The sequence below is a fragment of the Vombatus ursinus genome, unplaced genomic scaffold (assembly GCF_900497805.2).
Source record: "Vombatus ursinus unplaced genomic scaffold, bare-nosed wombat genome assembly UNPS02014787.1, whole genome shotgun sequence".
Taxonomy (NCBI): Eukaryota; Metazoa; Chordata; class Mammalia; order Diprotodontia; family Vombatidae; genus Vombatus; species Vombatus ursinus.
Genome location: NW_020954565.1, coordinates 2,142,168 through 2,165,819, shown reverse-complemented (window position 1 = coordinate 2,165,819; position 23,652 = coordinate 2,142,168). Strand labels below are relative to the sequence as shown.

The 23,652-nt window shown below is 37.2% G+C and overlaps 1 protein-coding gene across 1 annotated transcript in view; it reads right to left on the bottom strand.

Moving 5' to 3' along the window:
* Positions 1–23,652, bottom strand: part of SNX7 (sorting nexin 7) — a 121,257-nt gene that overhangs the window by 84,415 nt on the left and 13,190 nt on the right. The window contains exons 2-5 of the mRNA XM_027868288.1: positions 15,003–15,185; positions 8,828–8,938; positions 7,418–7,582; positions 807–1,005 (exon numbers count right to left, since the gene is read on the bottom strand). Coding sequence (XP_027724089.1) covers positions 807–1,005; positions 7,418–7,582; positions 8,828–8,938; positions 15,003–15,173 — 646 coding nt within the window. The 5' untranslated portion in view covers positions 15,174–15,185. The remainder of the gene's footprint in view (positions 1–806; positions 1,006–7,417; positions 7,583–8,827; positions 8,939–15,002; positions 15,186–23,652) is intronic.

Here is a 23,652-nt window from a genome sequence, read left to right as displayed (position 1 = left end):
TTGAACCTTACAGAGAATGTAGGGATAAGGAAAGAGACTATTCCAGGTATGAGGGATAGCCTAAAGGATAAAATGTAGGTGGGAAATGAAACTTCATATACATTTAACAAGCAGGTCAGTTTGGCTAAAAGACTAGTTTGTGAAACAGAGTAATATGAATCAGTCTACAAAGAGACCAATTGTGAAGGAATTTAAATGCCAAAGGGGTTTCCATTTTATCTTATAGACAATAGGGAGTCCCTGGAGTTTCTTGACCAGGAGAAGGATATGGGCAAATCCAAGTTTCAAGAATATAATTTGGCCCTTGTGTGGAGGATAAACTGGAGACCTGGAGAGATCTGAAGCAGGGAAAAGGACTAGGAGGTTATTGAAACAGTCCAAGAGAAAGGTGATGAGGGCCAGAAGTACAATAAACTCTTTGAGTAATGAGGAGATGGAAATAAGAGATGTTATGGGAAAATGAAGGAATGGGATACTTTTCAATACATGGGATACCAGGCATTAATGTTAATAACCCATCATTTGAATCCAAACCTCAGGTCTTTATTCCTTTTTGTCATTTAGTCTTCCTTTGCAAGATAGCTAGTACCACTTGTTAGTAAATCAGACCCTGTTAAATAGATGTACACATAGAGATAGAGAAATATGCCTCCGGATCAGGAATTAGCTTTGCAATTAGAAATTAGCTTTTGTTTTAAAAAAAGAAATTTTAAGTTGAAATTCTAATTTTAACATGTATATCCCAAAACAGTAAATGTACGATTAACTATAAGAAGAGAAGGATTAGGGTCAGTAATTTTACATACCCTTTTCTTCCTTGTAAATTCTATGAGATATTTTGTCTATTAAGTTTATCTCCTGGCTAAATGTTCCCACATAATCATTCATTTCGGTGAACTCCTCTGGGCGGTTTTTAACTCCTCTCACTGAGGATGCTACAGCTCTGACTGTCTGTCCCATCCTGCTAAGCAATCCAGGACCTTGTTTCTTATGAGAAGAGAGTTCCTAAAAATAAAACACAAAATAATAAAAGTGAAGTATTTTAACAGTAGTAGTAATTAGTAGTGCTGGTGGTGTAAATTCCAAGAATTAAAACACACACAAACACACACACACACACACACACACACACACACACACACAAAATGGAGGAGAAAAATAGAGGTCATAAACATAATGGTACACAGTTTATAATACATAGTACGACATTTGGGGGGGGTTTATAATGATATATTTAAATACTTTTCCAGGTGTTTCTTTTCTCCCTTCCTTCTTTCCTTCCTTCCTTTCTTTCTTTCTTTTACGGCTCAAATACCATTTTAAATGACTGCACAAAAATACATTATCCACAAATAGTGGAACAACAGGGGAGGGGGAGCACAACTAATGAACAATAAAAGAAAGAGTTTTATGTAAGGATAAGGTGTCTGTGTCTAGACCTGTAATTTCATTGATATAGGGAGCTCTTGATATGGAAGGCTTCATCACTGCAGGGCACCAACTGTCACTTACAATGTGCAGGGTCAGACACACACCCCCTCAAAAATTCACAAATAGCAGCCAGACCTTTAAAGAAAGGTGATTTGCACCATTTCTATGCCTAAGGTCCATTCTGATTTTAATTTAGGAACCGACACAGCCTCTTACTGAACATTAGGGTATTCAGTGAGTTATTGCTAATAAAATATGGTTGGTCTTCCAGCACTACAGTAATTCTAGTTGCAACACAACATTCTTCTCACTGTAATACCTAACCAAAAAGAAATTCCAAAGGACAGCAGTAAAGGGCATCATCAAAGAATTCTTTGAAAAGAAGAAAAGATGGGCTGGTCACATGGCAAGACAGAGATGAGAAGTAAACATTCACATTACTCCAGAGGTAACTTTGTGATGTCAAAAGAAGGCAAGCAGCTTCTCCAGTGCATTGGATGTCCCACTGTGACAAACTTTTGGGATAACACAGACCAGAGTCAGACAAGACGGGATGGTGATCTCTATCATTGGACAGAACGTCCAAATCAATCAGATCAGATATCCATTCCCCTAAGTTAGCAAGATACTGAAACGTCTTCTATGTGAGCATACTCAAGTGGGTAATTGTGGACTTGGCAAGCAGAAAAAATACTCAAATGATACTCAGATTCATGGCATCAACAATATTGTATAAACATATATACTTTGCCAGGACCCTTTCGGTTTTATACTCTGCATCCTGAACAGTGTCTGGGACATAGAAGCCACTTAATAAACGATTGTTGGATAAATGTTGAATGAATTTGAAAGCCTGAGAAATAATATGAGACAAATAGATAAACTTGCCTCGAATCAAGCGTAGGTCTTTTGAAGCATAGCATTTGGGTCAAATATGAATTGAACAGACATAGCTACAACAAATAAGAATGAGTACTGAAAACAGGGATACTGACTGATCATCTATGGATGATAGACATTTTAGTTTATTTTAGTCATTGCCTTAAAAATAAATAGAAAAAGGAAAGGAAAGGTAAATTATTGTTTTTTGTTCCACAATTCCCCAAACTCTACTTATCCTTTCCTTTCTCTTATCTGTGTATTAGAAATAGCTGACTCAATCCATGGCAGTTTCCTTTTCATAGTAAAAATTTTTCAGGTGCAGGAGCTTTCCCTAGCCATCTAATTTAGCCAATGACTGTATAGGAACGTCTTCTAAAAACATTTACAACAAATGGCAGCACAGTCCTTGACTAAAACCTACTTCAATCTACCACTGTTCAAGGAAGCCCATTTCTATTTCACTTCTGGGGAGCTTTAACTTCAAAAAAGTAATTATTTACATTTTAAGCCAAAAACTCATGTCTCTGCAACTTCTATCCACTGCCCATAGTACGGCCTCTGGGACCAAGAAGAATAATTCTAATTTCTCCTTCTCCCAAATGACAGCCTTTCAAAATCTCAAAGACAGCTATCTCATCCCTTCTAAGTTTTCTCCTCTTCAGCCTAAACATTCACAGTTACATCAAACAATCGTTAGAGATTATGATCTCAATGAATCTAACCATCCTGGTTGCTGTCCTCAGAACTCTTTCCTAAAATATGGTGGCTGGAATTAAATACTCTGAGTGTTCTGATGAAAAAGAGTGAACAAAGAAGATTCTCACCCTCCTCCCAATTCTGGACACTATGGCAGGTAGATGGTATAGTGGATAGAGCACTAGGCTTAGAATGAGGAACACATCTTCATGAGTTCAAATCCAGTCTCAGACACTTACTAGCTATGTGACCCTGGGCAAGTCATTCAGCCCTGTCTGCCTCAGTTTCCTCATCAGTAAGATGAGCTGGAGAAGGAAATAGCAAAGCACTCCATTATCTTCGACAAGAAAACCCCAAAATGGAGTCACTAAAGAGTTGGACACAACTGAAACAACTGAATAATAACAACAACAAATATCTCTTTTACAAGCCACTACTTTTGGGGTTGCCATGTCATACTGTTGACTCATACTGAGCTTGCAATCTATTAAGACTCCCTATCTTTTTAAAATAAAGTTATGTCTAGTTAAGCAGCCCCCATTCTCTACCTGTATAAATCACTTTAGAACCCACCATCAAATCACTTGTCCTTTTTCTATTACTAACTTATTGATGTCTTTAACATTATTTTATTTCTCTAGTACATGTAAAGCAAATGAACTACATGATAAAGGATTGTAAGAAAATGGTGGTACGTGAGGATCTAGATCTCCCACAAATATAGTAAAGTTCTAAAAATGCACTGGAAAGAATAATAATTAATGAAGGCTACACAAAAAGAGTCCCAGAATCCTGCAGAAGCATGGAAGAGCAAGAATCTAGGGTGGCTGGAAGGCCAAATGTGAAGCAGTCTGATCCCACAGCCAGAGCAGGACTCAGCACAGGCAGTCCCAGAGCCCCATCTGTGGCAAGAGTCAAGGCCAGACCAGCATTCCAGCAACCTGGGCCCAAACCAGAGCAGGGGCCAAGGCCAGACAATCCCTGCACAAGACGGAGCCTAGTTTTAGCCCCCAAACTCAGGATTTAGCAAGATCTACATACATCATAGAAGAATACAGGAAAGGAGTTTAAATCAAACACAAGGCCCCAGTCTGGAAAATGCGGCTAGAGATACGAGTAAACCAAAAGAAGAAAATGCCAAACATAATGAAAAAATAACTCCACAACCAGTACAAGCAGAGAAAGGAATGTCCTAACCTCAAGGACTACCAGAGTATCTGGGGAAAAAATGAAATAAGAGATACAAAATGGAATAGCTAGCAAGAAAAGAGGCCATGGAAAATTAACAGTTTAGAACAGACAGTGGTAAACTTTACCCCAGAATTGAAAAACAGAACGTGCCAATAGAAGACAAAAATCAAAAGATTGAGGATAGGTAGGAGGAAGCAGAAGGAAATGAAGGCATAGAGAAGTCAAAACAACTGACCTGGAAAATAGATCAAGTAGAGATAGTTTAAGGGCCTTGGACTACAGGAAAATCACGATGTAGCAAACACTGCTAGGTGGCTCACCAGAGTCAGGAATATAATCTCTGCCTGTGGAATGGAGTAGCACTAACTGGCAGAGACAAGGATTAAATTTGTGACCTTGGTCTTATCAGCACCATATTTTACCACCAGCTTTCCTTTCGAACTCCTACAATGTTTTAATGTCACTTTCAAAACTATGACTCTCTGTTTTCCTGTGAACCCCTGTGTTGGTAGCCTTATACATCTGATTTGGGCTCTGAGTTCTTCATCTTTAACGGGAGAACGATAACAACTACTTAGCTATCCTGGAAAGATAAGATAGGAATTAACTCATTTTTTGTTGCTTTGTCATGTCAGGTGTGTTCAACTCTTTGTGACCTCATTTCGGTTTTTCTTGGTAAAGATAATGGAGTAGTTGGTTACTTCCTTCTCAGTTCATTTTACAGATGAGGAAACTGAGGCAACAGGGTTGAGTTACTTGCCCAGGGTCACACAGCGAGTAAGTGTCTGGGGCCAGATTTGAACTCAGGTCTTCCTAACTCTGGGCCAAATGTTCCATCCACTGAGCTACCTAGATGCCCAAAAAACTCATTAGTAGTGTCTAAATTATTTTCTCAGAGACCTCAGACAAGAAGCCATGGAAACATCAAGTACTAGGAGCAGTGTGGGGAAAAAAAAAGTGCCTAGTTTGTTACACTTAAGGTGAAAATATCCTAGGTTTGTACTTAATACCAATGTGACCGTGAGAAAGTCACGTGATCTCTCCGAGACTGTTTCCTCATCTTCAAAACAGAAATTATTATATATAAAAAGCTATTAAAGAAAATACTGGAAGAAGAGGGCCAGGGTTTGAACTGAGGCTCAGCCATCTACTAACTACCTAAGTAACCTTAGGCAAGTCACCTAAACTCTCTGTGACACCATTTCCTCTCATATAAAAGGAGAATTTGATAATGGTCTGAAATCTGAGAAACAGAGAACTAACATAAATACAGTTCAAAGGCTTTGTCCTAATAGAAAAGAGAACAAAGGATTTGAATAGAGGATTGCTAAAAAGAATTGCAAACTATTGATAACCATACGAAAGGACGTTCCAAATTACTAATATTAAGATGAAGGCAATGGAAATGATGGAGATTTTAACTGACCTGCAGAAAGTTGGCAAAGACAATAAAATGGGAAGACAGTGCTGGAGTAAGTTTTGGATAAGCTAAGGAGATGTAGGAAGACAGAAGTGCTAATGCACTGTTTGTGAAGCTCTGAACTGGTCCAATCATTCTATGAAGCAATTTAGAAGAATGCTAGGCATATACTCCTTAAGGAAGTCAAAGAAAGAAAGAAAAGACCCTTTAATTTATAGCAGCCTTTTTTGCAGCAGCAAAGAACTGGAAACAAAGTAGATATCCATCAACTAGGAAATGGGTTAAGTAAGTTGTGGTTTATGAGTGTAACAGGAATATCACTGTGACATAAGAAATAATGAATATACAGAAGCATGGGAAGAGTTATGTGAACAGATACAAAGTTAAGTATGCAGAACCAGGAAAACAGAATATATACAATAATCACAGCAATGCAAATGGAAAACAAAACAAAACAAATGAAAAATAAGGCTATGAATTAGAACGACCAAGCTTTTGTAAGGAAGATGGGGCAGTTGGGGTATTATGTGTGTGTAATTTTGCATATAATGGTTTTGATTAGTTGATGTGTTACTTCTACTAAACTGTTTCCCATAAAGGATGGATACCCAAAAGAGGTTACAGGAGGGATATGTTGAAGAATGTCCATAATATAAAAAGAAATCATTTTTTTTTTCAAATGATAAGGGTTAGACTGGATGACTTCTAAAGTGCCTTCTCATTTTACATCTTTGATATTATGATTTTAATGAAAGAAGTACTCCTTGACTAGACAACACACTCATTTTTAGTGCTTAACAATGTTTTGTTAGCATTATTATTGCTTATTGTTTTAGGCAGCACATACGATTAGCGGCCAGCTTCTTCAGTTACTGTCTTAGACAATTTCTAAGGATGCACTATAGACCTGGAGTTAGGTTATAATACCATCTCAAAAACATAACAAAGACCATCCAGATATCAAGACTATTTGGTTTTTAATAGATTGGCCTAACATGTAACAGGCATAAAAATATATAAAACCTCACTGTCAAGAAATAAAGTATATAATCCTTTAAACAACTCATCTGTTGATCTAAATTAATAATAAAAATATAGCAAAGAAAAGAATGCTGCACTACTGTTATAAACAAGATAATAATTTATTCTTTTATAGAACTTTGAGAACATCTTACATCAATCCTGTGATAGATAATCCAATTATTAACCCAATTTCACAGAAGAAGAAACTAGGGATTTCAGAGGGTAAATGACATGCCCAAAGTCACACAGCTAGAAGTGCCTGAGGCAAGATGATCTAATTAAACCTGAATGTCCAAGAATTGAAAATTGTGGTCAGTCCCCTGGGGGAGGAAGTATCCTTTGGTTGTCTTTCAGATGCCTTTCAAAAAGATACAAGATGTCCAGGAGAACTGATGCACACCATCACATTCTGATTCTCAAAGATGCCAAGAAACATAAGGTTGTTTTTTTTTTAAAGCCCTGATTTTTATTCAACACAGGCAAAGAACAACTTGAATTTTTAAAAATCATCTTCAAAGAGAAAAAGGGGACTGTATGTCAGAGGAGATGCATGGTTACAAACAAAAACCTTAAGGTTTTTTGGTACTTTTAGAATTAATACAGGTTCCTATCTAAAGGGCAATTTACTCATGTTAAAAAAAAAAACTTCATCTTCATTCATTTTAAAGAGAACAATGCACTCGGAAAATAAAAATTAGTATAAATAGTAAAAACAAAATCAATACAGCACTGAAATGTGTAAGAATAATAGAACTGAAAATCAAAGATTTTTACCCAGGCTTGTGCAGTAAGAAAAACTTTGAAGTCTTCGTTAAAAGTTAAAGTTGGGTGATCAGCAATTCGATTTAAGAATTTATGAAGTGCCTTTCTTCGAGTTTCAATGAAGTCATCATTAAACCGTTCCACCATGCCTTTCATTATGAATTTTTCTGGCAAAGGCTAAGAAAATAAGGCATAACAAGGTATTAATTAACCCAGAGTAGTTGGCAGAGGTTGTTCCAAAAGTCTTAATGCAGTTTTAAGTTATTAAAGCTTAACTTTGTACAACTGTAAAAGACTTTAGAATCCGTCTAGTTGCAATCTCCTCCTTCTGTAGAAAATAAAAAGGAGGTGATGTGGTCAAATGGACAGAGTGCTGGACTTTGAGTCAAGAACATCTGGGTTCAAATACGGTGTCTGACACTTATTAGCTAAATGACCCTGAGGAAGTTACTTAACTTCTCTTGTGCCTCAGTTCCCTCATCCATAAAACAAAAGTTGGACCAGATGGTTTCTAAGCTCTCTCCTATTTCTAAATGTATGATTCTATGATCCTAACTGACCTCCTCACAATCACACAGGGTATATTCATATTTTTATCCTTGGGACTTGATATACAGTAGGCATTTAACAAACGTTAATGACTAACTGAAGTAGAAGATCCAGGATTTGAATCCAGGATGATAAGACAAGTTTGATGATGCAGCTGTCTGTAGAAAAAAAAAATCTCTAAAAATGATTTAATGGTACATCTTGAAGTAGAAAGTAATAACACAGGATAGGTATAATATTAAAAAAAATCAGCTTTCCAATTCTAGCAAAAAAATCAATCTTGATTGCTTTTGTTTGTTTGTTTTTTTCAAAAAAGGCAAAAGCATTCTCAAAATAAAATTGGGCTAATTTTCAAGACCTGAAGTTTTAAAAATATTAAAAAAATTTTTTTTTTTTAGTGTGTGGAAGAAGAGGTTGGAAACTTAATTCATCTGTGTAGGTAATGCCCATTGTGGAAAATTCTTCAATCAATGCAGATCGGCAACTTGTCTGAAACTTACAGCACGAAAGAGTTGTTAGGATCACAGGTGGCTTAAATGACTTCACATCTTCACCCAGTAGGTACGTATCAGAGGCAGGGCTTGAAGCCCATCTTAACTCTAAGGCCATCCCTCTATCCACTATACCAAAGGTATCAAAATCATGGCCCGAGGGAACAAGATTAAAATAAAATTGGGAAGAGTTTAATGATATATATAAAAATATGATATGACATAGGTAAAGTTAATTTGTGGTTTTCCAAGTCACTATGTAGCACGGAGGGATCCAGTTTCTATTTGAGCTTGATACCGCTATAGTATACTATGCTATCTCTCGTGATTAAATATTTGCAAGAAAAAAAGTTACTGCAGTCTGAAAAATTAATAAGCTTACAGGAATAATGAGGGTGGGATGTGCTTCTTCAAGTTTCCCCTTTAACCAAAGGAAATCTTGGTAACGTCTTCGAACTTCAAATTCGCTAGAATCAAATTCACCCCGAGATGTCTGAAGGAAAAAAAAAAGAGAGTAAGTAATTCAAGATTTGTTTGTTGTATTTGTTTATTATTTAGGACATGTTGGAATAAATCTGAGTCTGGAAAGCAAATTAACAAATACTAATTATTTCATGTTTGTCAGCTTGTATATTATTTTGGTGCAGTTAAGTATCTGCTCACGTAGCAGATGAAACAAAGCAAATTTGATGTCCTTCCTGAGAGAAAGCAAGCATCTACCTAAAATTCCTTTAGCTTTGAAAATCAAAGCTGAAAAAACTGTCTTACAGCAGCCATCTGCCAACCATAAAATTTTATAAAATCATTATATTGGGCATGCTTTTCTTTCTCACATATACGTACGCTCTGCATATAATGTCTCAAATTACTGCTTTTCACCAACTAATTAAAAATCCAAATTGGAGGAACATCTTTTTTGTTTGGAAGACTCTAACCTTAACTGCAAAGAAACATTTCCCAGGAATTTCCTCAAATGAATCTCTTTCCTACAATGTGCTGATAGTATGTGAAAGATCTGGCATCTTGCATAGAGGTCCAACCATCAATGAATTCTACTAATATATTATTTGACTCTTAAAGAAAAATTCACTATTGTTTCCAGGGTATTTTGCTGAGATATGAATTTGTGTCTTGCAGCAGAAATCAAAGACATTAAGACAAATATTTTCACAAAGAAGGAAGTATCCATTTAGAGTGACTGGTAAGACAATAAAAACTGAGATGGTCCCAAGCCAAATAAAAACAAAAATTCTCTAATTAAAAAATAAGAATAATATTTATCATGCCTCCCAAGAGCTCTCTCTCTCTCCCCCTCTCCCTCCCTACTTCTCTCTCTCTCTCTCTCACACACATAGCCACACACACACACACACACAGTAGTCTTTTTAAAAAAGTTCTGTAGGTAGTATTTCCTCCCTCTAATTGTACTGAAATTTAAGGGAAAAGATTTTATGACAGCAATGCCATTGTTGAGATTTTTTCTGTAGGAGTAATGGTGGGATGAAACATTGCTAAATTTCTAAACAACTTAAAACGAATATTTCACACATTGGAAATGTCTATCATATATACTGATTAAATCTACAATTTGCTACAAGTTATAAAATGCAGAATTAATTGTCATAAAATAAGGCTCAGAAAGCTATTAATGCCAACAGGTTACTCTTGAAAATGACTGCTTCAAATAATACACATTGTCAAGATATTTCCTTTGTAATACATTAAAAGGGAACAATGTGATCTCCCGATTTCAAAAACATAATCTTTAGAAAGTGTTGTAAAACTTTCACTATTGAATAAACACACAGAAGTTAATCAAGTATTAAAAAATAAGAAATTATATATATATGGAACACTGTTGAGTAATTTAATAACATGTATGCTGGTTGGGTTGTATACTTCTCCCACAATTTCCAACCTTGGAAATGGAAATTAAAATTATCTAGGTCCAAGTCCTACAAAAACAGACAATATAAGAATAATTCCTTTAGCTTTACCTATTCTGAAAACATAATTTTATATTTTATCTCAAAGAACTATGCTCATGTTTCTTTTATATGCTGATTTCATCCTACATAGTATTACAGTTATTTGTGCAGCTCACATATCCTCTATTGGTTTTATGCTGTTTTGAAGTTAAGGGGTGTGCATCTTCCCTAAAACTTAGCACAGTGAATTACACAAAGTAATTACTTAATAAACTGCTTTTAAATTGAAACAAAGTGGATTTTTATTTTAAAGTACAGTTCAAAAGGGCAGTGAGGTAGTGCTGTGAATAGAGTACCAGGTTTAGACACAGGAAAACTCATCTTTCTGAGTTCAGATCTGCCCTCAGACACTTCCCAGCTGTGTGACCCTGGGCAAGTCACTTAATCCTGTTTGCCTCCATTTCCTCAGGAAATGGTAAACCACTCCAGTATCTTTGCCAAGAAAATGGGGTAGGACTAAAAAACAACTGAACAACAACAAAATAGTTCCAGCTTAAAAGAAGAAAATAACTCCCTCCTCCCTCCTCCCCACCCCCACCCCATTTTTTAATCTGTCAGAAGCTTGGACTCTTCATGCCTACTTTTAGCCTACACAAACCTGAGACTAAACATCAAGTCATCAAGCCTCTGGCTGCCTCTTTTGCTTTGTGTCTCTTTCTAAGAGCACAGGGGACCAAATAGTGATGTTAAAATGATATTTCTAACTTTGGCAGTAACCTTATGAGTTTGCTTTTTCCGAAATCACAGGAAAAGTGATCTTGAAATGATTATCTCTAATGTGTTTATGAAATTAAGAGCCCCTAGGTAATATTTGTAAACCATGGCACAGTGTTTGGCATGTGGTAGGTGCTTAATAAATGCATATTCCCAATGCTATCCACAGCCAGAGAAAGAACTATGGAGTCTGAATGCAGATTGAAGCATACTGTTTTCACTTTCTTTGTTTTTTTGATTTTTCTTTCTTGTGGTTTTTCTCTTTTGTTCTGATTCTTCTTTCACAACATGACTAATGTGGAAATGTTTAATATGATTGTACATGTATAGCCTACATCAGATTGCAAGCTGTCTTGGGGAGGGGGGCGGGGGAAAAACTGAGAACTCAAAATCTTAATAAAATAAATTAATTAATTTAATTTTTAAAAAATGAATATTCCCTTCCCTTTACCTAGGTCTGGATGCTACCTGCAAGCCTCAGCGGGCCCCCTCCCCCAACAACTTTTGGAGGCAAAGACCACTATCACAATAATTAGCCCAATCCATGCTCTGACTTGCCAGATGATAAAGACCTTGCTTTCATGGACTGTACAGAACCAGTGAAGTTGAAATGCATGTTCAGCAGCACCAAGAAATGTTTCATGTCTTAAGTATCACCCCAACCCCTGAGAGTACAAGAGAAGTACAATAGGGTCACTGTACCATGTTTTAACTATCTGTCAGTATGCACTCATGAGTCCTTTGTGATTTAAGCATTTCTTTTGTGGCAGAGAAAACAGATGTTTTCTACCTGACTTACTCTGCACACTGAATACCTTTGCAGAGTGACCCCATTATTCCCTTTTGGGTAATCAAAATTTAGCTTTAAGAGACTTGAGTTATAATGAGCTGTAATACAGAGCACAAGAAAAGCTTGACTCCCCTCTTTCAGGTCAGACTCCCCCAAGATTGAATTCAGTTCACAGGATCTGTGATAGAATCTCTTAAGGGCAAAAAGGGGCCCTTTCCCCAGGCCACTGGGGCACCAATACATGTATTAATTCTTTATGCCCCTATATGTGTACTTACTCAGTATTCTGAAAAGCACTTCATTCTCTAAGGGAACTGAGGCAGGGACCAGCATATATGTGTGTGTGTGTGTGTGTGTGTGTGTGTGTGTGTGTGTGTGTGTGTGTGTGTGTGTGTGTGTGTGTGTGTGTGTGTAGAAGGAGAGAGAAAAAAAGAGAGGAGAGAAAGAGAAAAGGAGGAGAGAGACAGAGAGAGAAAGAGAGAGAGAGACAGAGAGAGACAGAGAGAGAGAGAGATCGATCTGATAGTGTGGCCTTGAAATCAGGAAGACTTCAAGCTCATGCCCCGCCTCTGGTATTTGTTAGCTATGAAACAAGTGGCATAAACTGTACTCTCTTCCTGACCATCTCTTAGAAGTCTTCATTTCCTTCGAAGTTAAGCTCAAGCTCCATCTTTTAAATAAGAGATTTTCTGATCTCCCAAGCTGCTACTGCCCTCCCCTCACCACAAATATCTTTTATATATTTAGTATATACTTGCTATAGTTTTTAAGAATTGTCTCTACTAATATAAAATGTATCTTTCTGCAGGTTTGAGGTTGCTTCACCTTTGTAGCTCTTGACATATTTTTTTACTAGACTTGTGATTTCATTGGTATAGAGCAATGGTGTCATATTCAATGACTAGACCATACATAAGGATCTCTGTGGGCCACATACACTATTTTTTGTTGTATTTTTTATTTATTTTGTTAACTATTTCCCAGTTACATTTTAATCTGGTTTGAGTCACATCTGCATTGGGACTTCCCACATTTTGACACATTTTTGTGTATAGATCAGCACTTTCTCTGCTGAGGTCACTAAGCAGATAAAGTGACTTTCACAAGGTCTCATAGACAGTATATGTCAAAGACAGGAACTGAACCTAGGACATCCTTGTTTCAAAGTCAATTCTCTAGCCACTATTCCACAATATCTGATACACAGTTGTTATTTAATAAATGCTTGTGAATTAGCTGATTGAAAATGGGCAAGTCATTTTACCTGTCAGTGTCACAGGCAATTCTCTAAGACTACAAGTTATAGAAAGGATGCCAATTTTCAATGGTAGCAGGAGTTTCCCAACAGCAAACATCTCACAATAACGAAGTCATAGATCTAGATCATTTTTTAAAACTCAGAGATGCATACATGTTTGTGTGTACATATACATATATAAGGTTATAGTAAGTATAACGTAATACATATAATTATGTTTCAATATTTTTGTTGTTCAGTCATGTCTGAATCTTCACGACTCCACGTGGTGTTTTCGTGGCAGATACTGGGTCTGTAATCTCCTTTTCCAGCTCAATTTACTGATGAGAAAACTGAAGCAAACAGACTTAAGTGCCTTGCCCAGGGTCATACATACAAGTAAGTGTCTAAGGCCAGAGTTGAACTTAGGTCTTCCTGACTCCTGGGCTGGCACTCTACCTACTGTGCCATCTAGGTGCCCACTTTAAAGGTCAACCAACGACATAGACTTTAGCACCTCTACAACTTGGTAAAATGTCTTTGATAGCTATTATGATTAAAAATTTCCTCTCCCTGGAGCTAAGATGATGAAAAATATCTCCAAACTTAATCTTGTTTAGGAGATCTGTGGTTTTTGTTGGGATAAAGTCAAAGTAAGAGGGGGGAAAAAAAAACAAAACAGGGACACAGTATATAACAGCAGCACAAGAAGATAATTTGACAGATTTAAAGACACTGAAATAAATCAACAATCAAAAAGCATTGATTAATTTCTTAATATGTGCCAGGCATGGTGCTATATGCTGCAGATATAAACAAGGTAAAATATATATATATATAGACCCTTCCCCCAAGGAGCTCACCTTCTAATGAGGGAGACAATATACAAACAACTATGGGGATAAAAAGCAAATGCATTGTAACGGGTGAGGGTAGTTTTAATGCGAAGGCAGCAGCAGGAGAGGAAAGGGTCAGGGAAACAACTACATCTGTATGTGTGTATATGTGTATGTATATATTTGTGTGTGTGTGTATATATATATGTGTGTGTATATGTATACGTGCGTGTGTGCATGTGTGTGTGTGTGTGTGTGTGTGTGTGTGTGTGCTGTGAACTTTTGTTACTTTATTTTCTTGAAAAAGCTTTGCCCTAGGGAGTCAAAAATAAACTCTGCTCCCATCTCTTAACTTGGCAATTCTGGTAAACTTTCCATACAACTCAATTTCTATGTCTATAAAATGGGAATATTACCAACTACCTTTACTTTTTGAGGACCAGTTAAATCTTCAAAAGTGTATGGAATATGTTAGTATATAAACTTGATAAATGCTAAACATAAATATAATTATTAATATATACATTTATATATAATGCTAAATATATATATAAATTATATATATATTCATATATATAAAATGCTAAATATAAATATAAATGTTTGATAAATACAAAGTTGTGCAATATTTTGTCCTGGAACCCTAAAGCCATTTTCTCCATGAAGGATGTTTTTATAATGTTGTAAACTGAAAGAAAAAACACAACAATTATATACTTGTCATTATAGACTGGGCACAACTGCTTTGAAACGGATCATTGTGCATTGTAGCTTCAACAGCATATCTGAATTTAACCAAACTCTTAGGAAGCAGCTGGCGGACAGAAGAGAAAATCTGAGTGGTACAAAATGCTCAAGACAGTGATGAGCAATTCAGCGCTAAATCCTGCCAAGATTCCAAAATGCCAAGTGTAAAATCAAGTGGAAGTACTGCTAAATTTTCAAAGAAAACACTTTTGATGGAAGAAAAAGAGAGCTCATAAAAGGGTTACCTTAGTTGTAACTCTGTAGGTGATGAAAGTTTCAATTGTAGTAATGTGGCTTTCGGGATTATCAACTGTAATGAAAAGGTCCTTCGAGTCTGGCTCATCTTCAAACTTGTACTGGTTTATCATGGATAAAGGGGATGTAGGCATCAAAGGACTGAAAGAGTTCATGTCCATCAGGGAGGCATCCTAAGGAAGAGAACATTGGAAGATAGGATTACTCACGGAAATACTTCTATTTCTATGACTCCTAAACACCAACCATTTTAATGGAAAATGACAAATGTAATAAGACAGTAAACTGTAGCAAAGTCTACAAACTGCAAAGTAGTGCTATCTCTCTTATACAAAAGCGAAGTCCAACAGGAAATGTATTTCTGAGTCACGTCCAGTAATAGCAATGATGTATGCTGACCTTGCCACATTCCCTCATCTTGTCTCCCCTTGTGACCAATGGCATATTTCTAGAGTCAGCTGGTATATATATAATATAACCGATGGCAGGAGTGGGAAATGTACTGTAGATAACCAATACATGAGGAGGCTGGGTCTAAAACCCTGACTTAATAACCAGCTCCAAATAAAAGAATAGATATATCACAGTGAACGATGAACACTGTACAGTAAGCTGCTTATAAACACTGTGGATCCAGGGAAAGAACACTAGGCTATAAAGAGTTGAGCAGGTCTGACAATACATGGCCAACTTTGGTCAAGTCACAGCCTGGGTGGGGTGAGAAGGAGGGGGTGAGGGTGCCAGTTTCCTCATTTTTTAAAAAACAGGCTTAAACTAGGACCCGGATACCAAAAATTAGTCCTGCGTGAGGGCTAACTTGAGATCTGCCTGACCCCAGGGTATAACCTGAAATTTTGGGCAAAAGTTATTTTTTCTCTAACCAGCATACATGAATCAACTAACTATCACCATTGTAAAATTGACATGTTGGTCAAGGCTGGAAGATTTAGATCATTTAACAACTATAATGGAAGGTAAATTAAGTTCAGCCATCTAAGATATATATATGATACACAAGATATACATCACATGGACCAGTACTGAAAAAGTTGGATACTCAGACCTACTGAACTCTGACTTCCTTTCTAGCACTTTCCAAGCTGAAGTCACTGTCTTCTTTTTTTTTCTTACTACAGATGATCAACAAATGAAAAAAAATATTATGTCAAAAAGGCCCAAATAATAGTTTGAACCTCAGTTTTCCTACAAATTGCATCAAAAGAATTAACAAGAACAGAGGTGTTTAGATACCAAGACAAAATAAAACAAAGAATAAGGTAGCCTTTGCCCTACAGAGTCTTACAAACTAGGTGAAGAGATAAAACATACAGGAAACAAAAAGATGAATAACTATGGGAGATGCAAACAGTAGTTAGAGACAGCAACAGATAAGATATCAGGAGAGTACTATATGATCCACCCCTGATTGAATTGAAGACAAAAATGATTTCAGGTCTTTCCAGGAAGGCTAGGTCACTTCAGACTGGCCAGGACTTGGACAGACTGGAATGAAAGCTGGGTATTCTAGGTCACTTAAGTGGCATGACTGAAAAGGTATGGGTGGGAAATATTGAATGTAGGGAAGGAAATGGTAGGAGAGGAAGACTTGAACAATATATTTGGTCCAGATGGCAAAAGATCCAAATTAAATCTACGTTTTAAAAAAAAAAAGTTAAACAGATTGATAGGAAGGAAATTAAAATTTATAACTATATAAAATATAAAATATATAATTCTATGAGTCCTTCAAGTTCCTGTGTCTCTGAAGAAATACTGATTCAGCTTATTCCTGGGATCCCAAAGTCATAGGATTTAGCATAGGATAAGACCTTAGAAATCATTTAGTGAAACCCCCTCATCAGATAAGGAAACTGATGCCAGCTAAGGGGAGAGGAATGACATGCTTAAAGTCACACAGTTACAAACTGATAGAACAGAGATTCAAGCTCACCTCTTCTCACTTTAAATATAGAGCTCTTTTCCATGCACCACCATCACAGCTCCTCTCCTTACCACTATGTGACCTTAGGAAAGTCATTTAATTTCACTAGGCCTCAGTTTTTCATTTGCAAAATTAGAGGGCTGGCCTTAGATGGCCTCTAAAGTAAACTCTAAGCTTTAAAATATGATCCTATACTCTATGACCTTGAAACCCCATCAAGTGATAAATAATCTCCAAATTAGATTCTAAGCAACTTGAGGGCAAGGATTGTCTTTTGTTTCTTTTTGTATCCCCAGTGATTAGCTCAGTGCCTGGCACATAGTAAGTACTTATAAATTTTTTTTTAAGGCAATTGGGGTTAAGTGACTTGCCCAGGGTCACACAGCTAGTGTCAAGTGTTTGGTCTGACGCTGGATTTGAACTCAGGTCCTCCTGACGTTAGGGCCGGTGCTTTATCCACTGCGCCATGCACTCATAAATGTTTACTGAATTTTTGAACTGAAAAAACTCTTAAAAAGTCCCTTCCAGAGTTAGCCATTTAAAAAAAAATTCCAAAATGAAAAAAAAAACTGAGAAAAATGATGATCTATTCCAAAGTATAGGCCAGACATACAAAAACTTGCATTGAAACTGCCTGTTCTGATTAACTATTTGAGTTGGGGCCTTTCAAGCTTCATCTTCCTACCTAATTACATTACAGATAATTCCACTGGGTTAAATGATAGGTTCAAAATTAACAATCAGTTTTTTCTGGCTTTTAAAAACACAGCATTTTGTGGAGGAGGAAAGTATGCATGATTTTTGCAAAGTTACAGAATATAGCAAGCCTAGTAAGGCATCTGAGGAATGTTTCCATATCAACCCCCCCCCCCAAAAAAAATGAAATTGCAGCCATAAATTCAGGAATATTTGAGATTTCTGAAGGATGGACTGATACGTACAGGCCATTTCCTATGCATTACTGAAGTTTCGAGCAAAACCCTGACAATGGGTATTTTTCATAATGGATTAGGAAGATCTCAATTTGTAAGAGGCTTGCACTGGGTCACGAACAACACAAAAATGTTTTGTTGCTAATTCCTTTTGTTTGCTATTGTTTTTGGTTTTTAGAGAAAAAAAATAATTAGCTAAAAATGAACTCTTGCTAACCTTTTGCAGCACATTCTTTTTGAGGAAATGAGAGGATGAGTCAGCAGAGATGACAAAGATCTCTAATCTCTATGAAAAGCCGTGTCCATTCCTTTGAAAACCTTGAGGCTTGGATTCTAATGTCTTAGGGCCAATACCGCAGCTGTGATTTTACAGTGTTTTAGGCAAAAAATCTTTGCATTTTCTCTTCCAGATTTTGAAGAGAAGTACTAAACTCCTTTGTTTTATATAAAACCAATTAGTATAATATAAACAAAAGGAAACCATCTGAAAAAAAAAAATAAACACTTTAGCCAAATTTGAGTAAGTGAAATAAAGGGGATAAAGTTAAGTGTTTCACTGCTAAAACTGTTCCCTACTCCTCAATGCCAATTTTCCAGATGATAAATTTATTTACTATGGAACAAAGTTTTTAGCACCAATACTGAGGTAAAAGGATATAGGATCACAGATAGAGCTGGAAGGGAGCTCAGAGGCAAAATAGATTCATTTTCCAGATGACAAAACTGAAGCCCACAAAAGTTGTGGCTTCTCCAAGATTATGTAATGTGACGAATAACTGACAGGGAAACTGAGGCTGAGAAAAATTAAGTGACTTGCTCATGGTCATGTGGCTGCTAAGTGTAAGATTTGGGATTTGAACCTGGATCTTCCCTAAATCCAAGTTTAGCCAGCACTCTTACCTATTATACCACAAAGAATTTCACCACTAAGTTCCTTTTTCAGTACTGGACCTTAATGCTATAAGCATTATCTTAGTGAACTGTCATCATTACTAAATGAGTCTCAGTTCTGCTGGAGAGCTGTTTAATATAGTCATTCCTGGAGCTGGGAGAAGAGAACTGAATTGGTCAGTTTCAAAGAAGGTTAAAGATTCTGTTTGGGCTCTGTTACTACAAAAATGGATTTAAAAATTTAGAGCATATTAAAGAAAAGTACAGCTACACTTTAAAATAATTAATTGATTAGCATGATTTCTACTATGCCTCTGATAATGGTAAACATCCCAGAAGAGCAGCAGAATGGAAAGCTGATGGCTCCACCTTCTAGATTCAAACCTGGAACTGGAGAAAGCTTTATCCCTCACTAACATGCTCCTCAGAAACCTCTCATCAATTTGACATAAACCATGCAAGTTATTACTGGATCTCATAGGCCATCTACACACAAACAGCTTTTTGCTTCTTCCCAGCAAAGAGAAAGTCACTGAGAGGAGTGTGCTAAGTTAGAATGCTGGCATGAAAAGCCCATGCCAGTAAAAGTGCTGATGCGAAAGAAACACGCTCACCAGGCATGGAGACATCTGGCTAAAAAGCAACTTGATGAGTGGAAAGAGTTTGAGAAACCAAGCCTGTTAAAGAGGGACACTCATCTCGACCCGTCTAAAATTAGACTCACCAGCTGTGTTTTGGTTTAAAAACCCCTCCAATCTGCCTGCTTATTACAATAATAATAATAATGCTGAGGCAGGCCAGGAGCAGACCACGGCTGGAAGTGTGATTTAGGGAAAAGGCTGTCTGTGACATGCTGTGAAAGTGGGGATGAGGCACTTGACCTTCCTTGGCCTAGTTTCTCTTCCATTAAAAAAGAGTTTAAGACAATAATCAGTGAGCTTCCTTCTCTAAGGAAAGGGTTGTCCGAGAAGTCCAGGTGTGCAAGGCCCCAGGGACTTATCAGCTCACTAAGCAACCAAGGCCCTGCTCTAGCTACAGTTCTCTTCTTTAAAACTCCTTTAAATAGTAGTTGTACACTGACAAAAATAAACTTCTAGAAATGGAGATCGGTTTTGTTTTTATTTCGCATGTTGTAGATTGTCCTCATATGAGCTTCTAGTGCAATACGCATGTTTAAATGTGTCCACATGTATAAAAATACACCGCTCCAACCTTCAATTCAATAAATATTTATTACAGGGAGGCCTGTGTTAGCATTGAAGAGAAAAACAAACAGTTGCTGCCCTCAAAGAACTTATTTTCTAGGAAAGAGGAGATAAAACACACATACAGATAAGGAAACAAAAATTACATGCAAAGTAATACATGAGATTAAAGAGTAAGTGTGGTATACTGGATAGAAAGCCAGCTTCCAGAAGCCCTTTGGTGACACATAACTGGCTGGATGACTCAGACCAGGCTGCTTAACTGAGTAGGCGTCAATTCACATAAGTAGAGGGAGTTCCCCTTCAGGAAAAATGAGGTCTAATTTAAAAAAACAAAACAAATAACTGAGAGGATCTGAAAAGTCAGGGGGGAAGGGGGGGAGACAGGGCAGCCCCTTAGCTGTGCTCAGAAGAAGTTAGGATCTTAAGAAATGGGGGTGAGGAGGAAATGTATTCTGGTCAGAACCAAGGAAGAGCAGCAAAGCCCCCTGGACAAAATGGCTTGGAACGGTATTTCTTCAGCCTATTGTGTTCTAAGGAAATGCCCCAAAACGCCAAAACAACTTCCCCAGGTCCCCACAAAAAAAAAAAAAGGCAGAAAATTTGCCTCTGGCTACAATGCTATTTTGTGTCCAAGTTCTTCCAGTTCACCTATCAGATATCAACACCTGTAAGCTTTCTAAATTATAACAGTATGAGAACACGATAAAACAGAAAAGATAGTATCATTTCTGCTGATCTCATTTTTGGACAAGAAGATAACACAATATATATAGTACCCATCTGCCATACAATGCAAACACACTGCACACAACACACGAGTTCTGTGCTTAACCAACTAATAGATAAATGCTGAAGGCATAGAGAAATTTTTCTAAGATCCCAACTCTAGGACAGCAAGGTTGGTCATGTCATGTTAACCAATGCATGGGATACCTTTACTGGGAAGAGGAACAGAGCTTTAACCTCAATGAGTTAATGAATAATGGGGCTAAGATTTCTTTCTGCAGGATTGCAATACCCCAGAGATATCTTTAAGCCTAAGCATGCCCACTGAAATGAAGGGTAGAACAGTTACCATTTTATTATTTTATACTATTTCAGTCTTTGTCACTTTTCCTGAGTGGTATGCAAAAGTTCAGGTGATTTTTGTGGGCTTAAAAAAAGAGGGAACTAATGCTCATCATTAGGAAGAGTAAGGCAGCACTAAGAAATAGCTCAAGTTTTAACCAGTGCATCTCAGAGTCATATTCAAGATTATCAGTAATACTGGAAGAGCTTATCAACATAGTCTTCTAGTTCTGTAAGAATATGGCAATTCGATGGCTTATAGACATAGTTTTGTGGGAGGTTTTGCTTGTTTTGTTTTGTTTTGGTTTTTTTGGTGTTTTGTTTTTTTTTTAAATGCATGAGATGGCTCACATTCAGTAGCTACTGTGAGCCAGGGACTATAATCTTTAAATATTCATGCAATAACACTTAGAAAAATTATGAATCTTTTTTATATGACTGAGGCTGAAAAAAGTTTCGATGAGCTGAAAATGTCATTATGAAATTCCACTGGGGCATCCCTCCAAATACCTGAAAGTTGTCATTTCCTAGTTATCCCGACAGGCTAAACAGAAAGCCAAAATCAAGAAGGTCGTGATGTCTTTTGGAAGGTTGGCAGAGAGAGTCTATTGACAAGGCAGAGTCAAGCCAAAAACCAAATTAAAGCTAATTTCCAATTTTTCCAGTGACTATGAGACTAGGAAGGAAAGAATGAGATCAAATTTATGTCATTGGTTTGTTGGGGTTTTTTTTTTTCCTATTTTGGTCTGGACCTGCAATTTCTATCAGTGTGGTGAATTTTCGGTGATAAAATTTCCTCCACTGATGCAACTTGTTTGAAACTTGTAATTTAGAATTATCCGTGGTCACAGAAATTGACTTGGCCAGAGTCAAGTCTGTATCAGAAGCAGAACACAAATCCATGTCTCTGTGATTTTAAGGCTGGCCCTCTATAGTTGGAGCAATATCCTAGCCCCTGTACCAATGCAATCCAGGCAATTTTTTTTCTTTAAAAGGTATTGGAAGCATCCTCAAGACCTGGCTGGCCCATGAGATTAAAGACCAGGTTGACTCATAAGATTAAAGACCAGGTTGTTGACATCACTTGCTGGTTGCCTGAGTATAAAACAGCCACAAGGAGCTCCAGGAGCCATCTCTGATATTTTGGAAAACAATGGCCAACTCAGGTTCAGGAGGTCTGCTCAGCTGAATTAATTTGGTGTTCTTCATGTAGGTCTTTGATGAACATCCTTTCTGGGACAGGCTAAGTAAGTCTCCTTTTGCGAACTGTTGAATGACCTTTGAAGTGTCTCATTTTATTTCATTATCAAACTTTAACTACAAAGAGACTGGTCTGAGACAGACTCAGTTCAGAAGTGTGTACTATGCCATGTTACATCAATGTTACACAATAAATGGCAAAAAGAAAGATCACCAACAGCAATGACCCATATTGGAATCAATCAGCCAGCGCTGGAGCCATACTTCCCACAACACCATCATGTGGGCCGAGGTAACAGACATGTTACCTAGCTAAATGCCCCATTACTTTGCTATAAGATGTGCTGAGAATAAGTAGGGAAGGCAGAAGATATGTTACCAGTCTCACTGAAGCAAAAATGTGGACGATTTGGCATACCTGTGGTCAGGCGGAAAAACAACAAGCCAACCCAATACACAGCAATTACAAATGGAATGACGCTTTTAGGAAAAAGACAATATGGCAGATTGTGAGGTTAAAGAGACACACCTACAAATTGGAGCAAGTCCTACAAATTGAGGCTCTAACCACAAACCAAAGTATAGTCTTTACATTTGTATGCTGTGGAAATCATTTTGGCCATACCTGTAAATGTGCCCAGCAATACTGTCAGCAGCCTCCCCTTCACATAAGTAGGATCAGAACCTACGTACTTGTTTGTAACAGGAATGCCATTAGGCCACTGAAACTATAAATTCGAGTTGCTCCAACATCTAAACTCCAAAAACCCAACATCCCAGGAAAGTAGAAGAGAAACGAATACGTCTATGTAGAACTCCAGCAAACGCCAAGATGAAAAAAAAAGATTTTGCCAATCTTTGTCCTCCTTTGAGAGGCAAAGTGGTATACGTGGATAAAGCACTGAACATAGTTAGAAAGACCTGGATATAAATCCAACCTCAGACACTAACTCTTTGGGTGTCCCTAGATAAGTCACCCACCTCTCTTTGCCTCACTTTCTTCTTCACTAAAATGAGAGAGGTGGGCTCAATGGCTTCTAAGGTCCCTCCCAGTTCTAAATGTGTGCTCCTATGACCTATATTCCTATATGGCCCATTCCTATATATGACATTTTATAAGTGATTTGGCAGTCAGGGCACCACCCTAAAATCTTACTGAATGTATTTAGCTTAGTACAATCTATAAATCACTTTTAGCTACCCTTGAAATTCTTCTCCTACAGGAAGCCTTCCTTGACTAATTTAACTATGAACAAGCTGAATTTACTTTAAATGTATACATAAATATTTGCAACATTATCATGATCTACATTATCAGGTCTCCAAGGGAAGGAAATAACATATTCTTCACATCCCTTACTATGTAGCCATTGATAATCACTGTCTCCATTTCCTCTTC